The sequence below is a fragment of the Siphateles boraxobius genome, unplaced genomic scaffold (assembly GCF_051911475.1).
Source record: "Siphateles boraxobius isolate OS27281-9 unplaced genomic scaffold, OSU_SipBor_1 57, whole genome shotgun sequence".
Classification (NCBI taxonomy): Eukaryota; Metazoa; Chordata; class Actinopteri; order Cypriniformes; family Leuciscidae; genus Siphateles; species Siphateles boraxobius.
Window position 1 is genome coordinate 1,156,345 of NW_027509183.1, and position 13,656 is coordinate 1,170,000.

At 32.9% G+C, this 13,656-nt stretch overlaps 2 protein-coding genes across 5 annotated transcripts in view; both read left to right on the forward strand.

Annotated features, from left to right (window-relative positions):
- cltcl1 (clathrin, heavy chain-like 1) overlaps positions 1-10,769 on the forward strand; it is a 63,924-nt gene extending 53,155 nt beyond the window's left edge. For 2 of the 4 annotated variants that reach the window (XM_077206914.1, XM_077206915.1), the window contains exons 29-33: positions 3,013-3,183; positions 4,204-4,425; positions 5,975-6,001; positions 7,885-7,957; positions 9,997-10,769. In XM_077206914.1, coding sequence (XP_077063029.1) covers positions 3,013-3,183; positions 4,204-4,425; positions 5,975-6,001; positions 7,885-7,957; positions 9,997-10,103 — 600 coding nt within the window. In that variant the 3' untranslated portion in view covers positions 10,104-10,769. The remainder of the gene's footprint in view (positions 1-3,012; positions 3,184-4,203; positions 4,426-5,974; positions 6,002-7,884; positions 7,958-9,996) is intronic. The other 2 variants (XM_077206916.1, XM_077206917.1) reach the window with 1 other exon arrangement.
- Positions 10,770-12,398: 1,629 nt separating this feature from the next.
- LOC143715268 (tricarboxylate transport protein B, mitochondrial) overlaps positions 12,399-13,656 on the forward strand; it is a 39,173-nt gene continuing 37,915 nt past the window's right edge. The window contains exon 1 of the mRNA XM_077206938.1: positions 12,399-12,515. Within this exon, the coding sequence (XP_077063053.1) occupies positions 12,449-12,515 (67 nt within the window). The 5' untranslated portion in view covers positions 12,399-12,448. The remainder of the gene's footprint in view (positions 12,516-13,656) is intronic.

The following is a 13,656-nucleotide window of genomic DNA, read 5'->3' on the forward strand; positions in this document are numbered from 1 at the left end:
AGCAGCATGCGGTAAGGAACTTTATTCTGTTTATGTCATAATATATCATATGACTAGACCTATAACGTCCCGTCATATCCGGGAGATAAGTCAGTTATTCTGAGTAAAATCACAGGCTTCGGTTATCCCGTGCGAATGCGCCACATGAAAGTCAGATGTGTGGGGGTAATTTCTAAATCACACGAGGTCCCCAGATAGTACTAATCCCGTGTGAATCATACCTGTCAAGTTTTGGATTTGAAAATAAGGGAAATTTTCCGGCGCCCACCGCGAGCAGTCCCACCACCCCAAACCCAACTCCAGTCACGTTATCCCTTACATTTTAAGACAAGTGTTACAGCTTAAATGAAAACACAAAAGGGTATATATGAAGAGCATTTATTTTAAAGGCTTATTTGCATATTTTCTGTTCATTTAACATTGCTTGTCTCTACATTTACATTTTATTTTCATTCCACACATTCTTTTCATTTCATATTGCTTTTCTTTTACAGTTTTTCTTTACATGTCACATAACTTTTCTTTACTCTTTTAGTGAGTTATTGTTCAAATTTGTTGCAGACTTTGCATTCTTTAACCTGTTAGGATGCAACCCCACTTTTGAAAAATCCTCAGAAATGGCGTACCCAAACTGAAACAGATAGCCATAAACACTATATGTTTATAGTTCATAAACACTTTGCACTAAAATCACAAGTATGATCTAATTTGAAAGCTGACACCTGGCAGTTTATTGTAAATGTAGAATGAATTATTGTCATAATGAAAAAATAGTTATTAATAGCTACAAAGTTTTGTAAAGTTATTAGAAATTTATTTTGTATGAAACATCTTCAAAGTTTCTGAGAATACAATAGTGGTCAAATACTGAAGCTTGAGTGTTATATCTTTTTAATGATGTATAGTTTGTCAAGGTAATAACATTAAATCTGAGTGTAACTTTGAACTATTTAAACAAACAAAAAAACGCTTCAGTGCGTCGGCGCACTGGCAACGGTTAACAGGTTTTAAGATGCTAAAGTCGCAGTTAGAAAACGCGTGACTCGACTGTCCCCTACCCTGCTCCTCTTCAGAAAAGTAAATTCGCTGTCCCATTGATCGCGGTATTTACATGAGGGTTTTGGTTTTGTGGCAGGAGTGTAATTTATTCATTATACTCCATTTGTAAAAGAAAATTATTGAATGTATAAGTCTAGTCTTGTCTCTGTCGTAGCGTCCATCATCCGTCTCCGATTTTTTTCTTTTTTCCTCCCGCGTTGTCACTCATCATCTGACCTCACACACTAACCTCGCGACACCTGCCACCTACAGTACCTGTAGTAGGCTACTGCAGTTATCGCGTGGCTAGTGACAGAGCTCAGATTGGAAATGTTGTTTTTTTTATATCCGCCCGGGCCATTATTATTTTTTAATAGCGCAGGTTAAAATACGGGAGATTTACGGGAAAATACTAATACGGGAGGACGGCGGGAAAGAAGGGTTAAATACGGGACTTTCCCGGCCAAAACGGGATACTTGAGAGGTATGGTGTGAATAGGGCTTTAGTTTATAAAGCCTGTCATGTCCCCAATACCTCGCTGAGTTAGTGCAAGCATATGTTCCTGCTCGGACCCTTAGATCTAGCAATGACAATTTGCTTGTCGTACGCAGGTATAAACTCTCTATTGTGTGTGGTAGGGCTGTTAGTGTGGTAGGCCCTAAGCTGTGGAATAAGCTGCCGTCTGATCTTCGTGCAACCCCTAACCTACAGACCTTCAAATCGCAACTTGGAGGGATAGTTCATCCAAAAATGTAAATTCTGTCAGTAATTACTCTCCCTCATGTTGTTCAACCCCGTAAGACCTTCGTTCATCTTCGGAACACAAATTAAGATATTTTTGATTAAATCTGAGAGCTGGATCACTCCTCCATAGGCTTCTAAGGGATTGAAACTTGTTCCCCGAAAAGTTATTAAAGACATCGTTAAAATAGTCCAAGTGACTACAGTGGCTCAATCTTAAGTTTATCAAGCGACGAGAATACTTTTTGTGCGCAAAAACAAACAAAAATAACAACTTTATTTCAATTATTCATTTCCTTCTCTGTGGGCCTCGAGTGAGTTCACCAGTGTAACAGCGCAGTGCTTCTGTGTTGTACGTCACACGTATCACACACATGACCAGCGTCGGCCAATAGAGAGCCTACGTGTGACGTTGCACTATGCGATCACACTACGCTAACTGACTCGAGGCCCACAGAGAAGGAAATCCCTTTAAAAGTCATATATTCACCATGCTCAGTAAATTATTAATTTCCATTCTATTTCTCTGTCCTCCACGTTTTCATTTTTTATGTTACATGCTTTCTTTATCAAAATGTATGTCTTCTTTGATTATCTAACTTCTCATGTTAATTATTTATAGTTATTGGTTGTCTCCATCTGTTTTTCTGTTTGTTTAATTGTTATAACAAGCAGATTGCTTGTCTGTTTGTCTGTCAACTGTTTGTATTATTTTGTGAAGCGACCTTGGGTTCTTGAAAGGCGCTATAAAAAATAAACATATTATTATTATTATTACAAATGAAGAGAACTGCCTTTGGACAGTCAGCTTTTTCTGTGAGAGCAGCTCGCGCGTTTGTCTACGTCTATCAGACACTGTGATTCATACTGGTAATTTAAATAAAATTAACTTAAAATCATGGTTAAAAGACAAACAAGTGTGTGCCCATACTTTGTAGTTATTCAAATCAGCGGAAGCTTGCTTTGCCTTGTTTTATGTTTTGTTGTCCTTGTTTTAATGTACTTTATGTATTCTTATGAAATGTGATTTATTGTATTGTCTATTGTTTTAATGTATTTTATCTGACATTACACCTGCCCAGGGACTACAGTTGAAAATTAGCCAAGTTGGCTAAACTGGCACATCTACATAAATGTTGATTAATGTGCACTGTCCCTGTAACTCTACTTTATTAACTGTATAAATAAATGTGTTGTTCAGTGATGTGAAGCGTGTCCTCTGTTGTCCTCAGGGTCTGCGCGCCTCCATCGACGCGTACGGTAGCTTCGACTCCATCGCTCTGGCTCAGAGACTGGAGACACACGAGCTCATTGAGTTCAGACGCATCGCTGCGTATCTGTACAAGAGCAACCAGCGCTGGGCTCAAAGCATACAGCTGTGCAAGAAAGACAAGCTTTACAAGGTACAAACACAGTCTCACATCACTCTGACAGAGAATAACAACATAGATAGAAATACATATATGAATTACTTTTCATTTTTATTATTAAGATTTTAGTTGAAGTTGTAGTATTTTTGTAGTTTATGTTTTTATAAGTTGTAGTTTTAGTCATTTTTAGCACATCAAAACTAAATGAAAATGAGAAATGTTTCTTTGGCATCTATAGCTGAAATAAAACAAGTTTACATTTTTTTATATTTTATTTTATTTCAGTTAATATTTATTTTATTTCAAGCAACACAATTTTTATGGTTTTCGTTTTATTTTCATTTAACTCTCTCTCTCTCTCTATATATATATATATACAGTATATATATATATATATATATATATGCACATTTATTTATACTTTTTAATAGAACATATTAATTATGCAAGATACTAGGTTTCAGATTTTATTATTATTATGGTTATTTATTTGTTTAGTCTTTTATGCTTTATTCAAAAATTTGATTTAAATATTTGTTAGATAACTATATTAAGAATTATATTCATAATAATTTAAATAATAAATGATAAATGATCTTCCACCTTCTTTTTTTTTTTTTTTTGTCTATAGAGGAATGATTTACCCAGAAATGAAAATTCTGTCTTTATTAATTAATACCATAATGAATAAATGTAACATACACCGAAATGTTACATTTTGTTGTTGTTTGTTTTCATAGTTTTTTCAAATTAATTTAGTGCCCTCTTTTTGATTTTTTTGTGTCTGTAAAGGAAAAAAACATTTCTTAGCAATATTTTTTCATTAAATTTTTTTAATTAAGTGGCTATTTTTTCATAACTTTCATAAATAAATGTTGTTTTTTGCTGCTGTGTCTGTAGAGGAATTATTCTTTCATTATTTACTTGCCTTCTCTCACGTATACAAAACCGTATGACTTCCTTTCTTGAACAGAATGATTACAGCATGTGTCAGGGCGTGACACGTTTCCCTGTGTGTGTGTGTGTGTGTGTGTGTGTGTGTGTGTGTGTCAGGATGCGATGCAGTTTGCGGCCGAGTCTCAGGACGGCGCTCAGGCTCAGGATCTCTTGCGCTGGTTTGTTGAAGAGGGAAAGCGTGAGTGTTTCGCTGCGTGTCTCTTCAGCTCATATGATCTTCTGGCTCCTGACGGGGTCCTGGAACTGGCCTGGAAACACGGACTCATGGACTTCGCCATGCCGTACTTCATTCAGGTGATGAGGGAGTACCTGAGCAAGGTGCGTATGAAACACACACACACACACAGCTGGATCATGGCTCATATACTTCTATTGTAAGTCCACTTACTGTATAACATTAGTCAAGGTTTCACATGACCTTTTTTCCTCCTCATTTCTGACCCTTAATATCAACAGGCTACTTCAGCAACTGCATATTTCATGTTTTTATATAAACACTTTCAGGAGCAGCAGAACATTTGTCTGACTCTTCTCTTATACGTACTGGAACAATAGTGTCTTTTTAGTGTCTATTTTACTTCATCCACAAGATTTTCTGAACAGCAAGAAGGCCATATTTATATGTTGGTAACACTTTACAATAAGGTTCATTAGTAAACATTAGTGAACTACCTTAGTTAACATGAACTAAGAATGAACAATACTTCTTCAGCATTTATTCATCTTAGTTAATATTAATTTCAACATTTAGTAATACATTATCAAATCAAAGGTTTAATTTGTTAACATTAGTTAATGCACTGTAAACTAACATGAACAAACAATGAACAGCTGCGTTTTTATAACTAACATTAACAATGATTAATAAATACTGTAACAAATGTATTGCTCATTGTTAGTTCATGTTTGTTAATACATTAACTGATGTTAACATATGAGACCTTATTGTAAAGTGTTGCCGTTTTGGGTTTCATTTGTTGACATTAGTTAACTACATTTATTATTAATTATTAATCTTTATTAAGTTCATGTTAATTTCAACATTTACTAATTCATTATTAAAATCAAAAGTTAGTATTATTTAATTGACCTGACCTGACATTAACATTAACAAAGATTAATAAATACTGTGACAAATGTATTGCTCATTGTTAGTTAATGCATTAACTAATGTAAACTAATGGGTCTTTATTGTGTAGTGTTAACCAGATTTATGTTAATTTGAGTCCATATTCAGCATTGTTTTTTTTTTTGGACAATTGTAAAATATTTAGTCTGTAACAGTACAGTTTAGAGTACGATTTTATTTGTTAACATTAGTTAACTGTATTAGTTAACATGAGCTAACAATAACACAAACATCTACAGCATTTATTAATATTAGTTAATGTTCATTTCAACATTAATTAGTAACGCTTTGATCTAATATAAACAAACAATGAACAATTCAATTTTTATTAGACTAATAAATGCTTTACAAAATACATTGTTCAGTGTTATTCATGTAAGTTAATGTTAACAAATGAGCCCTTATTGTAAAGTGTTACAGTTTAGTCAAATGCTGCTGTTTATCATTATGCTTATATAAATTAGTGTTTTGTAACTTATTTGTTCAATGAAATGATGTCACGCTAAATGAAACCCTTAATATTTTAGTGCCTGAAAAATATTGTTCTGATTGCATAAATTAAATGATATGAGTAGATATGAGAAGATATAATAGCCTCATGTAGATAAACATGCACTATGTAACTTTTGTTGGTTCAAAATGAACAAAATGTAAATACTGAGTGAATACATGATCATCAGTCCTTCTTTCAGACGTGTTGTGATTGTGTATTAAAGCTCACGAGTTTCCTCTCCTCAGGTGGATGAGTTATCCGGGCAGGTGAAGGTCTCTGACCCGTTCTGTCTCTTTCTGTAGTAGATATTATATTAGCGCATGTAGAGTTCAGATGCTGCACTCTTTTAGAGCAGGTTCCTCAATAGTTTGCTTGATTACCCACAATGCACTGCTCTGTAGCTCTAATGAACCTGTTTGTTTGTATGTTTGTTTGTGAGAAAGAGGATTATTCAGATGTATTCAGATGAATTATTCAGATGTAAAGTGGTTCGCTGGTTCATTCCTCACACCACAACATGACCTTTACAAACTAAATGAGTATTGATTAATATAACATCCGGCAGGGTCTGCTGTGTGTCTTTAAAGGCGCAGTACGCCAGTTTGACCTGCAGATGGCAATATATCACTAGATTTAACCTGGGAAAGCCTGACATGTGATATAGTTTTTTTTTTAAACGGATCCTTTATTGAACCTTTAGGCAATTAAAAAAAATTCATGTGTGTTTTTGTTGAGTATCATATTTGATGCATTTTATGTCAGTATGAAAAGTATGAATATGGAGCTCATGCTCAAGGAGGAAAAAAACAGCTCCATTTTATTCAAAGGCACAAACTGTGCAAAAATATGCAATATGCTGCAGATGCTGATATTTATATGGAGAAAAGTATGATTTTCAGATAGATTGTAGTGTAAATCAATGAGATCTTTATAAAAGTATAGCAGATACTTACATAAAATGCATATACATATCAATATCTGCCAATAATATGTCTTAGTAAGGTTATATTTAAATGCTTAGTTTGATGATCTGTAGTTTTAAAACAGATAATGCACTGCAATAGTCAAGTCAAGTCACTTTTATTTATATAGTGCTTTTTACAATACAGATTGTTTCAAAGCAGCTTTACAGAGATAACATGAAAATAATGTTATAATAATATTGTTAAATGTCCCCAACTAAGCAATGTTAGAAAAAAAGCAATGCAATACAATGATGATTGAGAGATGAACAAATAAACCTTTCTCAAAAGCCTGATGATCAAATTTGATACTCATGATTTTTATTATAAATGATGATGGATAATAAAGTAAAGCGAAATATTACTAACAATATCAGAGTTATTCTTGCATTTACTTTATATAAATCAGAGCAGATTTGACACAGAAAGACTCGTGAAAAGAGTGAATGTGATCAGAGACAGAAGGACTGGAGGAGATTGAGTGTGTGATGGTTTATCAGATCATGTTCATCATTAAGAGGTCTATCAAATATTATACAGTAGGCTAATTATATATTTCTGTTTTACAAACAGAACCCTTTGCATTTATAAATCGCCATTAACCACAATATTTAATAATGAATTATAATAATCACAACTAGGATTGCATGTCCAGAAGGAACTAGCAGCGCTTGCCCAGAATAATGTTGAGGTTCAGGTAAATGTAGTTTTGTTTTTCAGTGCAGATGTTGCATCAGAGTCTGTTTGTTCAGGCGTTCAGGCTGAATTCATAACAGAAATGAAATATTAGTGTTTTAGAGGTTTAGAACAAACACTAAGCAGAGGAACATCAACAAACAAACAGTTTGAGTTCATTAGTTTCACGGTGCTGTTATGATATGATATATTCTAATGACGAATATATGAAAAATGTGGGTTTTTTAAGCAGCATACACAAGTCATTGTGTTTCTCTAACGCTTCACTGTCTCAAAGCAGCTTTTCAGAAAATCATGCATTAATGCATTAAACAATTGTTAAGTGAATGTGAGTATTTTGTCATGCAGCATTTTTTGCATGTCATGTGTGACATTATTGGGCATTTGCATGTAGTGATGATGATGATGATGATATGGATTGGTAAGCTGAGGTTTATATGCGGATGAGTGTGTAGACGGGGCGTTGGGATGAAAGGACATTCCTGCTTCTCTTACAGGTGGATAAACTGCAGGAGGACGAGAACAAGAGAGCGTCTGAAGACGAGTCTCACGAATCCTCCATAGTCTACGGTACGGTCATGATCAAGTCTGTCCAATTTGCACATGCATCAGACGGCGTTTTAAAATAGTTCAACTTTAGTTATCAAATGCAGGATCAACTCATTTGATCTTGCTTTTATGAGTCAAAAAATTCACATTTTCACTTATAATCAATAACGGTAAACACGTGATGCTCAGATACTTGAGCTCTTTTGACTCTGTTTCTTAAAAATAAGGATTTCATTCACAGATATATTGTATATGTGAATTTATTGCTATGAATTATGTCCGTTACAGGCCATAATTGAAATAATTCTGACTGTTGCATCAAAGCCAGCTTATAATGTCTCTGGTCATACTTATTTAAATATTTAAATAATCTACACCTTGTATGCATTGTGTATGCCAATGCAAATTATATTTGTATAGGAAATCATATATAGAAAGTCTATTTATGCATTTATTTATTTAAGCATTTATTTATGCAATAACCATTTATTTGTTTTTGCATTAAGCATTTATTTATCTATGCAATATATTATTTATTTCTTTAAGCATTTATTTTTGCAATAAGTATTTATTTATTTGTTTTTGCATTAAGCATTTATTTATTTATGAAATATATTATTTATTTATTTAAGCATTTATTCATGCAATAAGTATTTATTTATTTGTTTCTGCAATAAGCATTTATTTATTTATGCAATATATTATTTATTTCTTTAAGCATTTATTTATGCAATAACCATTTATTTATTTGTTTTTGCATTAAGCATTTATTTATTTATGAAATATATTATTTATTTATTTAAGCATTTATTCATGCAATAAGTATTTATTTATTTGTTTTTGCATTAAGCATTTATTCATTTATGCATTTATTTAAGCAATATTTCTTTTATTTATTTATGCAATAACCATTTATTTATTTATGCAATAACCATTTATTTATTTATGCATTTATTTATGCAATGTTTATTTTATTTATTTATGCAATAAGCATTTATTTATTTATTTTTGCATCTATTTATGCAATAAGCATTTATTTTTTATGCATTTATTTATGCATTAAGGGATAGTTCCCCCTAAAAAGTGATTTACCCATGATTTACTCACCCTAAAGCCATCCTAGATGTATATAACATTCTTCTTTCGACTTACTTCGCCACTTCCGTGAGCTCTGACGCCTCTCGCGGTTCAAACACACAGGGCTGGGCAACTGCGCTCGTCATGACTTTGTGCGTGAAGTTCAGGTGTTACTCTCGATGCGTACGGCCGTCTGCCGGAAGCTAGTTATTTTAGTCAGGGAAGCATTAGGCATTTATTTATGCCATTAGCATTTATTTATGTGTTTATCCATTTAGTTATGCATTAAGCATTTATTTATTTATTTATGCATTCATTTATGTATTAAGCTTTTATTTATTCATGCATTAAGCATTTATTTGTTTATTTATGCATTAAGCATTTATTTGTTTATTTATGCATTAAGCATTTATTTGTTTATGCATTTATTCATTTATGAATTTATTTATTTGTGAATTATTTATTAATACATGAAGCCTTTATTTGTTTATGTATTTATTTATTTATGCATTGAGCATATATTTATTTAGTCAGTTCTTTATTTCATCTTATTATTATTATATTAGTGTTTGAATTCAATTATATATTTTTTAATAAACTAGGATACAGACCGTTGCTGAAGTACTGTATGTCCTCATGCTTTCATCTGATTGGTTAGTGGCAAGAAAGCATGTTGAAATGACATGCAGCTAAAACATTTCCAGTGCAATACTGTATCGTTGAGAAACTACACCGACCTGTGAGCCAGGACGATTATTTCATTATTTTTTAGCAGTAGATTCCAGCTTTTGAACCCTAGTGTTTTAAATAAAGCATGTTTATCCCCTGCAGCTATATGATTGTAATTCATCAGAAACCAGTGTGAGAAACTGCACTGATACTGAGTGCCTGTGTTGTAGTATCAATCACAGATCGACTTAAATGCTTCCATTCATTAATATAAATGTGTGTGTGTGTGTGTGTGTGTGTGTGTGTGTGTGCAGGACAACAGCTGATGTTGAACGGCAGTCAGACAGCAGTCACACCCCAGCCGGGTTTCCCGAGCTACGGATTCGCTCCTCCTGTGTACGGCTTCAACCTTCAGCCTTAAGCTCCTACCGCTAGGAATTCTGGGAAACGTGTGCCTGTGACACCGAAGCTCGACTGCTGCTTTCAGGAAGCATGAAAACTGTATCTCAGCAATCACACAAACACGCCGCACGAAACGCTCCTTAAACACGCGTGTTGTTCATGACAAAGAAGCTGCTCGTTAACTTATGTTTTCATTTGAATTTGATCAACTATATCGCACTGATGATGAGAGGAAAGATGCTAAACATAAACGACACTACTCTAAAACAAACCGTTTCGTGTGAACACTAGTGAGAGTGAACGGTACGATGTTTTTAGTGACAGACTCAATTCTTGGTTCTTTATTTTTGTTCTCATCCTTTTAATTCTCCAGTATTAACTTTGTTTACATTTTAAGTGGTACTAAATTTCAGTTGTACAATGTGAAATTCACAACCGATCGTGTTTATTTAACGCTGCCGACACCGCGACATGTTTACTAGGTCAATGTAGTTGTGCATGATCATCAGTGTTACTGCGAGCCATATGCACTGTCTGTTGTGTAATGTTGTAGTAAAAAGAGATTAATTTTTTTAGGAAAACAATATGCCAAAAAAAACACATAAAGTGAGGATGTTTGGGTTGCTCAAGTGTTGTGTAGTGACTCAGATTGAAGAGTCAAGAATAAAGTTTACATTTCATGTGCCGTTACTGTCTGTCTCAGTCTCTCAGGTCACTGGAGTTCAGTGTTGTTCCGGTTGAATGTGGGTTTGTGTGTAATTGCACATTCATGTCGGTTCTTTCTCAATGTTTAACATACCAGGAAGATCACTGATAAAAACACAGTTGGGATTGGTTTTGCTTTCAGTATCACGATAGCGGCAGAGATATGATTCAATGTTTATGTTGCAGAAAATAATTTTATATTCCCTAGTTCAGTGATCGATTCATACTTTCATATACCATGATACTGGTTACTGTATCTTTATGTATGTATTTTCATGTATTTACATGATACTTAATGGAAACGGTTGCTTAAGCTAAAATTGTAAAATTCCCAAAAACTACGACTAGCAACATAAATGTCCAAAAACATGGTATTACCATGGCACATACAAATCCATCATAGGTTTTTACTTTTATTGGATTTTACTGCATAATGTAACAGTAGCTCCTTTATATCATTCACACTCAGTTTTAACTGATTTGTCTGAGTATTTAACATATATATATATATATATATATATATATATATATATATATATATATATATATATATATATATATATATATATATTCCTTATATATATTCCTATTATTTATTTTCAATTTCTGTAGATTTGGGCTACAGCAGACCTGCAATATATATATATATATATATATATAGTTTAGGGTCCAATTCTCACTATTAACTAGTTGCTTAATAGCATGCATATAACTTGGATATTGGCTGTTTATTATTACTTATAAAGCACATACTACTTATAACTAAGTATATAATGCCTATTGTGCATAATCATATTCTACATCCCTATAATCCACTATATCCCTATACATAAACTTAACAACTACTTTACTAACTATTAATAAGCAGTAATTAGGAGTTTGAGGCAAAAGTCGTAGTTAATAGTTACCTAAACTACAGTGTGAACACACACACACACACACACACACTTACAGTATATATATATATATATATATATATATATATATATATATATATATATATATATATAGTATATGTTTTTTTTCTCTATTTTTATATTTTTCCCCACATGTTTTTTCTAGGCTAACTGAATATGTATTTATTTATATACAGGTGAAACTCGAAAAATTAGAATATAGTGCAAAATTTATAATTTTGATGATTATGGCTTACAGCTTTTGTAAACCCCAAATTCAATATCTCAGAAAATTAGAATGTTACATGAAATCAATAAAAAAAGTATTTTAAATGCAGAAATGTCGGCCCTCTGAAAAGTATAATCATGCATATGTATACAGTTATATATAATAAATATATTAGTTTCACCTTTTAATTTGAATTACTGAAATACATGAACTGTTGCACAATATTCAAATTTTTCACCAGAGTTTCACCTGTATTTATGTCTGCATGTTTGGAGCTCAGTACTACTGAGTTTTATGCTTATTTCAAACATTACAATCTAAAGCTATTTTCGGTTCGGATCCTTAATCGAGTTTCTCTTCTCGAGGGCGTGGCAGAGAGAGAGAGAGAGAGCGAGAGAGAGAGCTACGAGCCCCGCCCCTGTGTGAGATCTGACTGCTGATTGGCCGAGAGCAGTCTCATGTCATCAGTCTATGATCGCGAGCTGCTCTCGGACGCAACAGTGCTGCGCGCGTTCGTGAGAGTCTTGACTGAAGATGACGCGTGAACGCGGAGCTGCGAGCAAAGCCAAACTCACTCATCCTGGAAAAGCCATCCTGGCAGGTCAGTTATACATCATTTGATCATAAAACTACAGATTAAAAAAACTGTTCATCCAGAACTGAACTCACGACACATTTACGATGAAGTGTGTTGATTTCTGAACTGTTTTCATCTGAACTTGCGAAAGAAGCTTTAGAAAAGGAGATAAAATACTGAAGATTGAATTTGTGTTGGTTTCTCCGGGGAATATGTGTGAATGAATATATTCAGAAAACTACTGTTTTTTTTTTTGTTTTTTTTGTTTTTTTTGCAGTTTACATGCACTAGATATTTTGGTAACTAGTTACAGCGGTTTATTAGCCTATATTACCTAATACAAAAATAATAAACAAACAAAAAAGTTATTTTACCTGCGAATGCTGTTGTTGAGCCATCAAAATATGTTATTTAATGGATAAATCATTACATTATTAAGTTTAAAGTTTCATTAAGTATATATACACATATAATGTCTGTGTGTATATATATATATATATATATATATATATATAGGCTATATATAAAATTCAATTCTCACTACTAAGTAGTTGCTTATTAGCATGTATATTACTAGGATATTGGCTGTTTATTATACTTATAAAACACATATTAATGCCTTATTGTGCATAATTATATTCTACATCCCTTAATCCTACCCAACACCTACATTTAACAACTACGTCGCTAACTATTAATAAGCAGTAGGCTAATTAAGATTTAATTGAGGCAAAAGTCTTAGTTAATAGCTACCTAAGCTACAGTGTGACCATATATGTTTTTATATTTATATATAAATGATATGCATATATGCACACTACAGATTAGCCAAACACAGATGAATGTTATATTTGTGCATTACAGGAGATTAAATATGTTATATAGTTAAAGTACAGGTCAGATCTACACAAGGACACACAGCCGATGTCCTCCAAACAAACCCTGACGCTCACTTATCAAAGAAAGACGGGAGATAATACAAGTCCATCACTTTTAAGATAATGAATCTTAGTCAAAGGGTTTGAATATGAAAACGTCAAACTTAAGTTAATGAATTTCTTGAGGCATTAATAAAGATCAATCAATTATATTTATTTCTAGAGCACATTTAAAAACAACACGAGTTGGAAAGATGATGAATTCAGTTATAAAATTTACTTTGCAG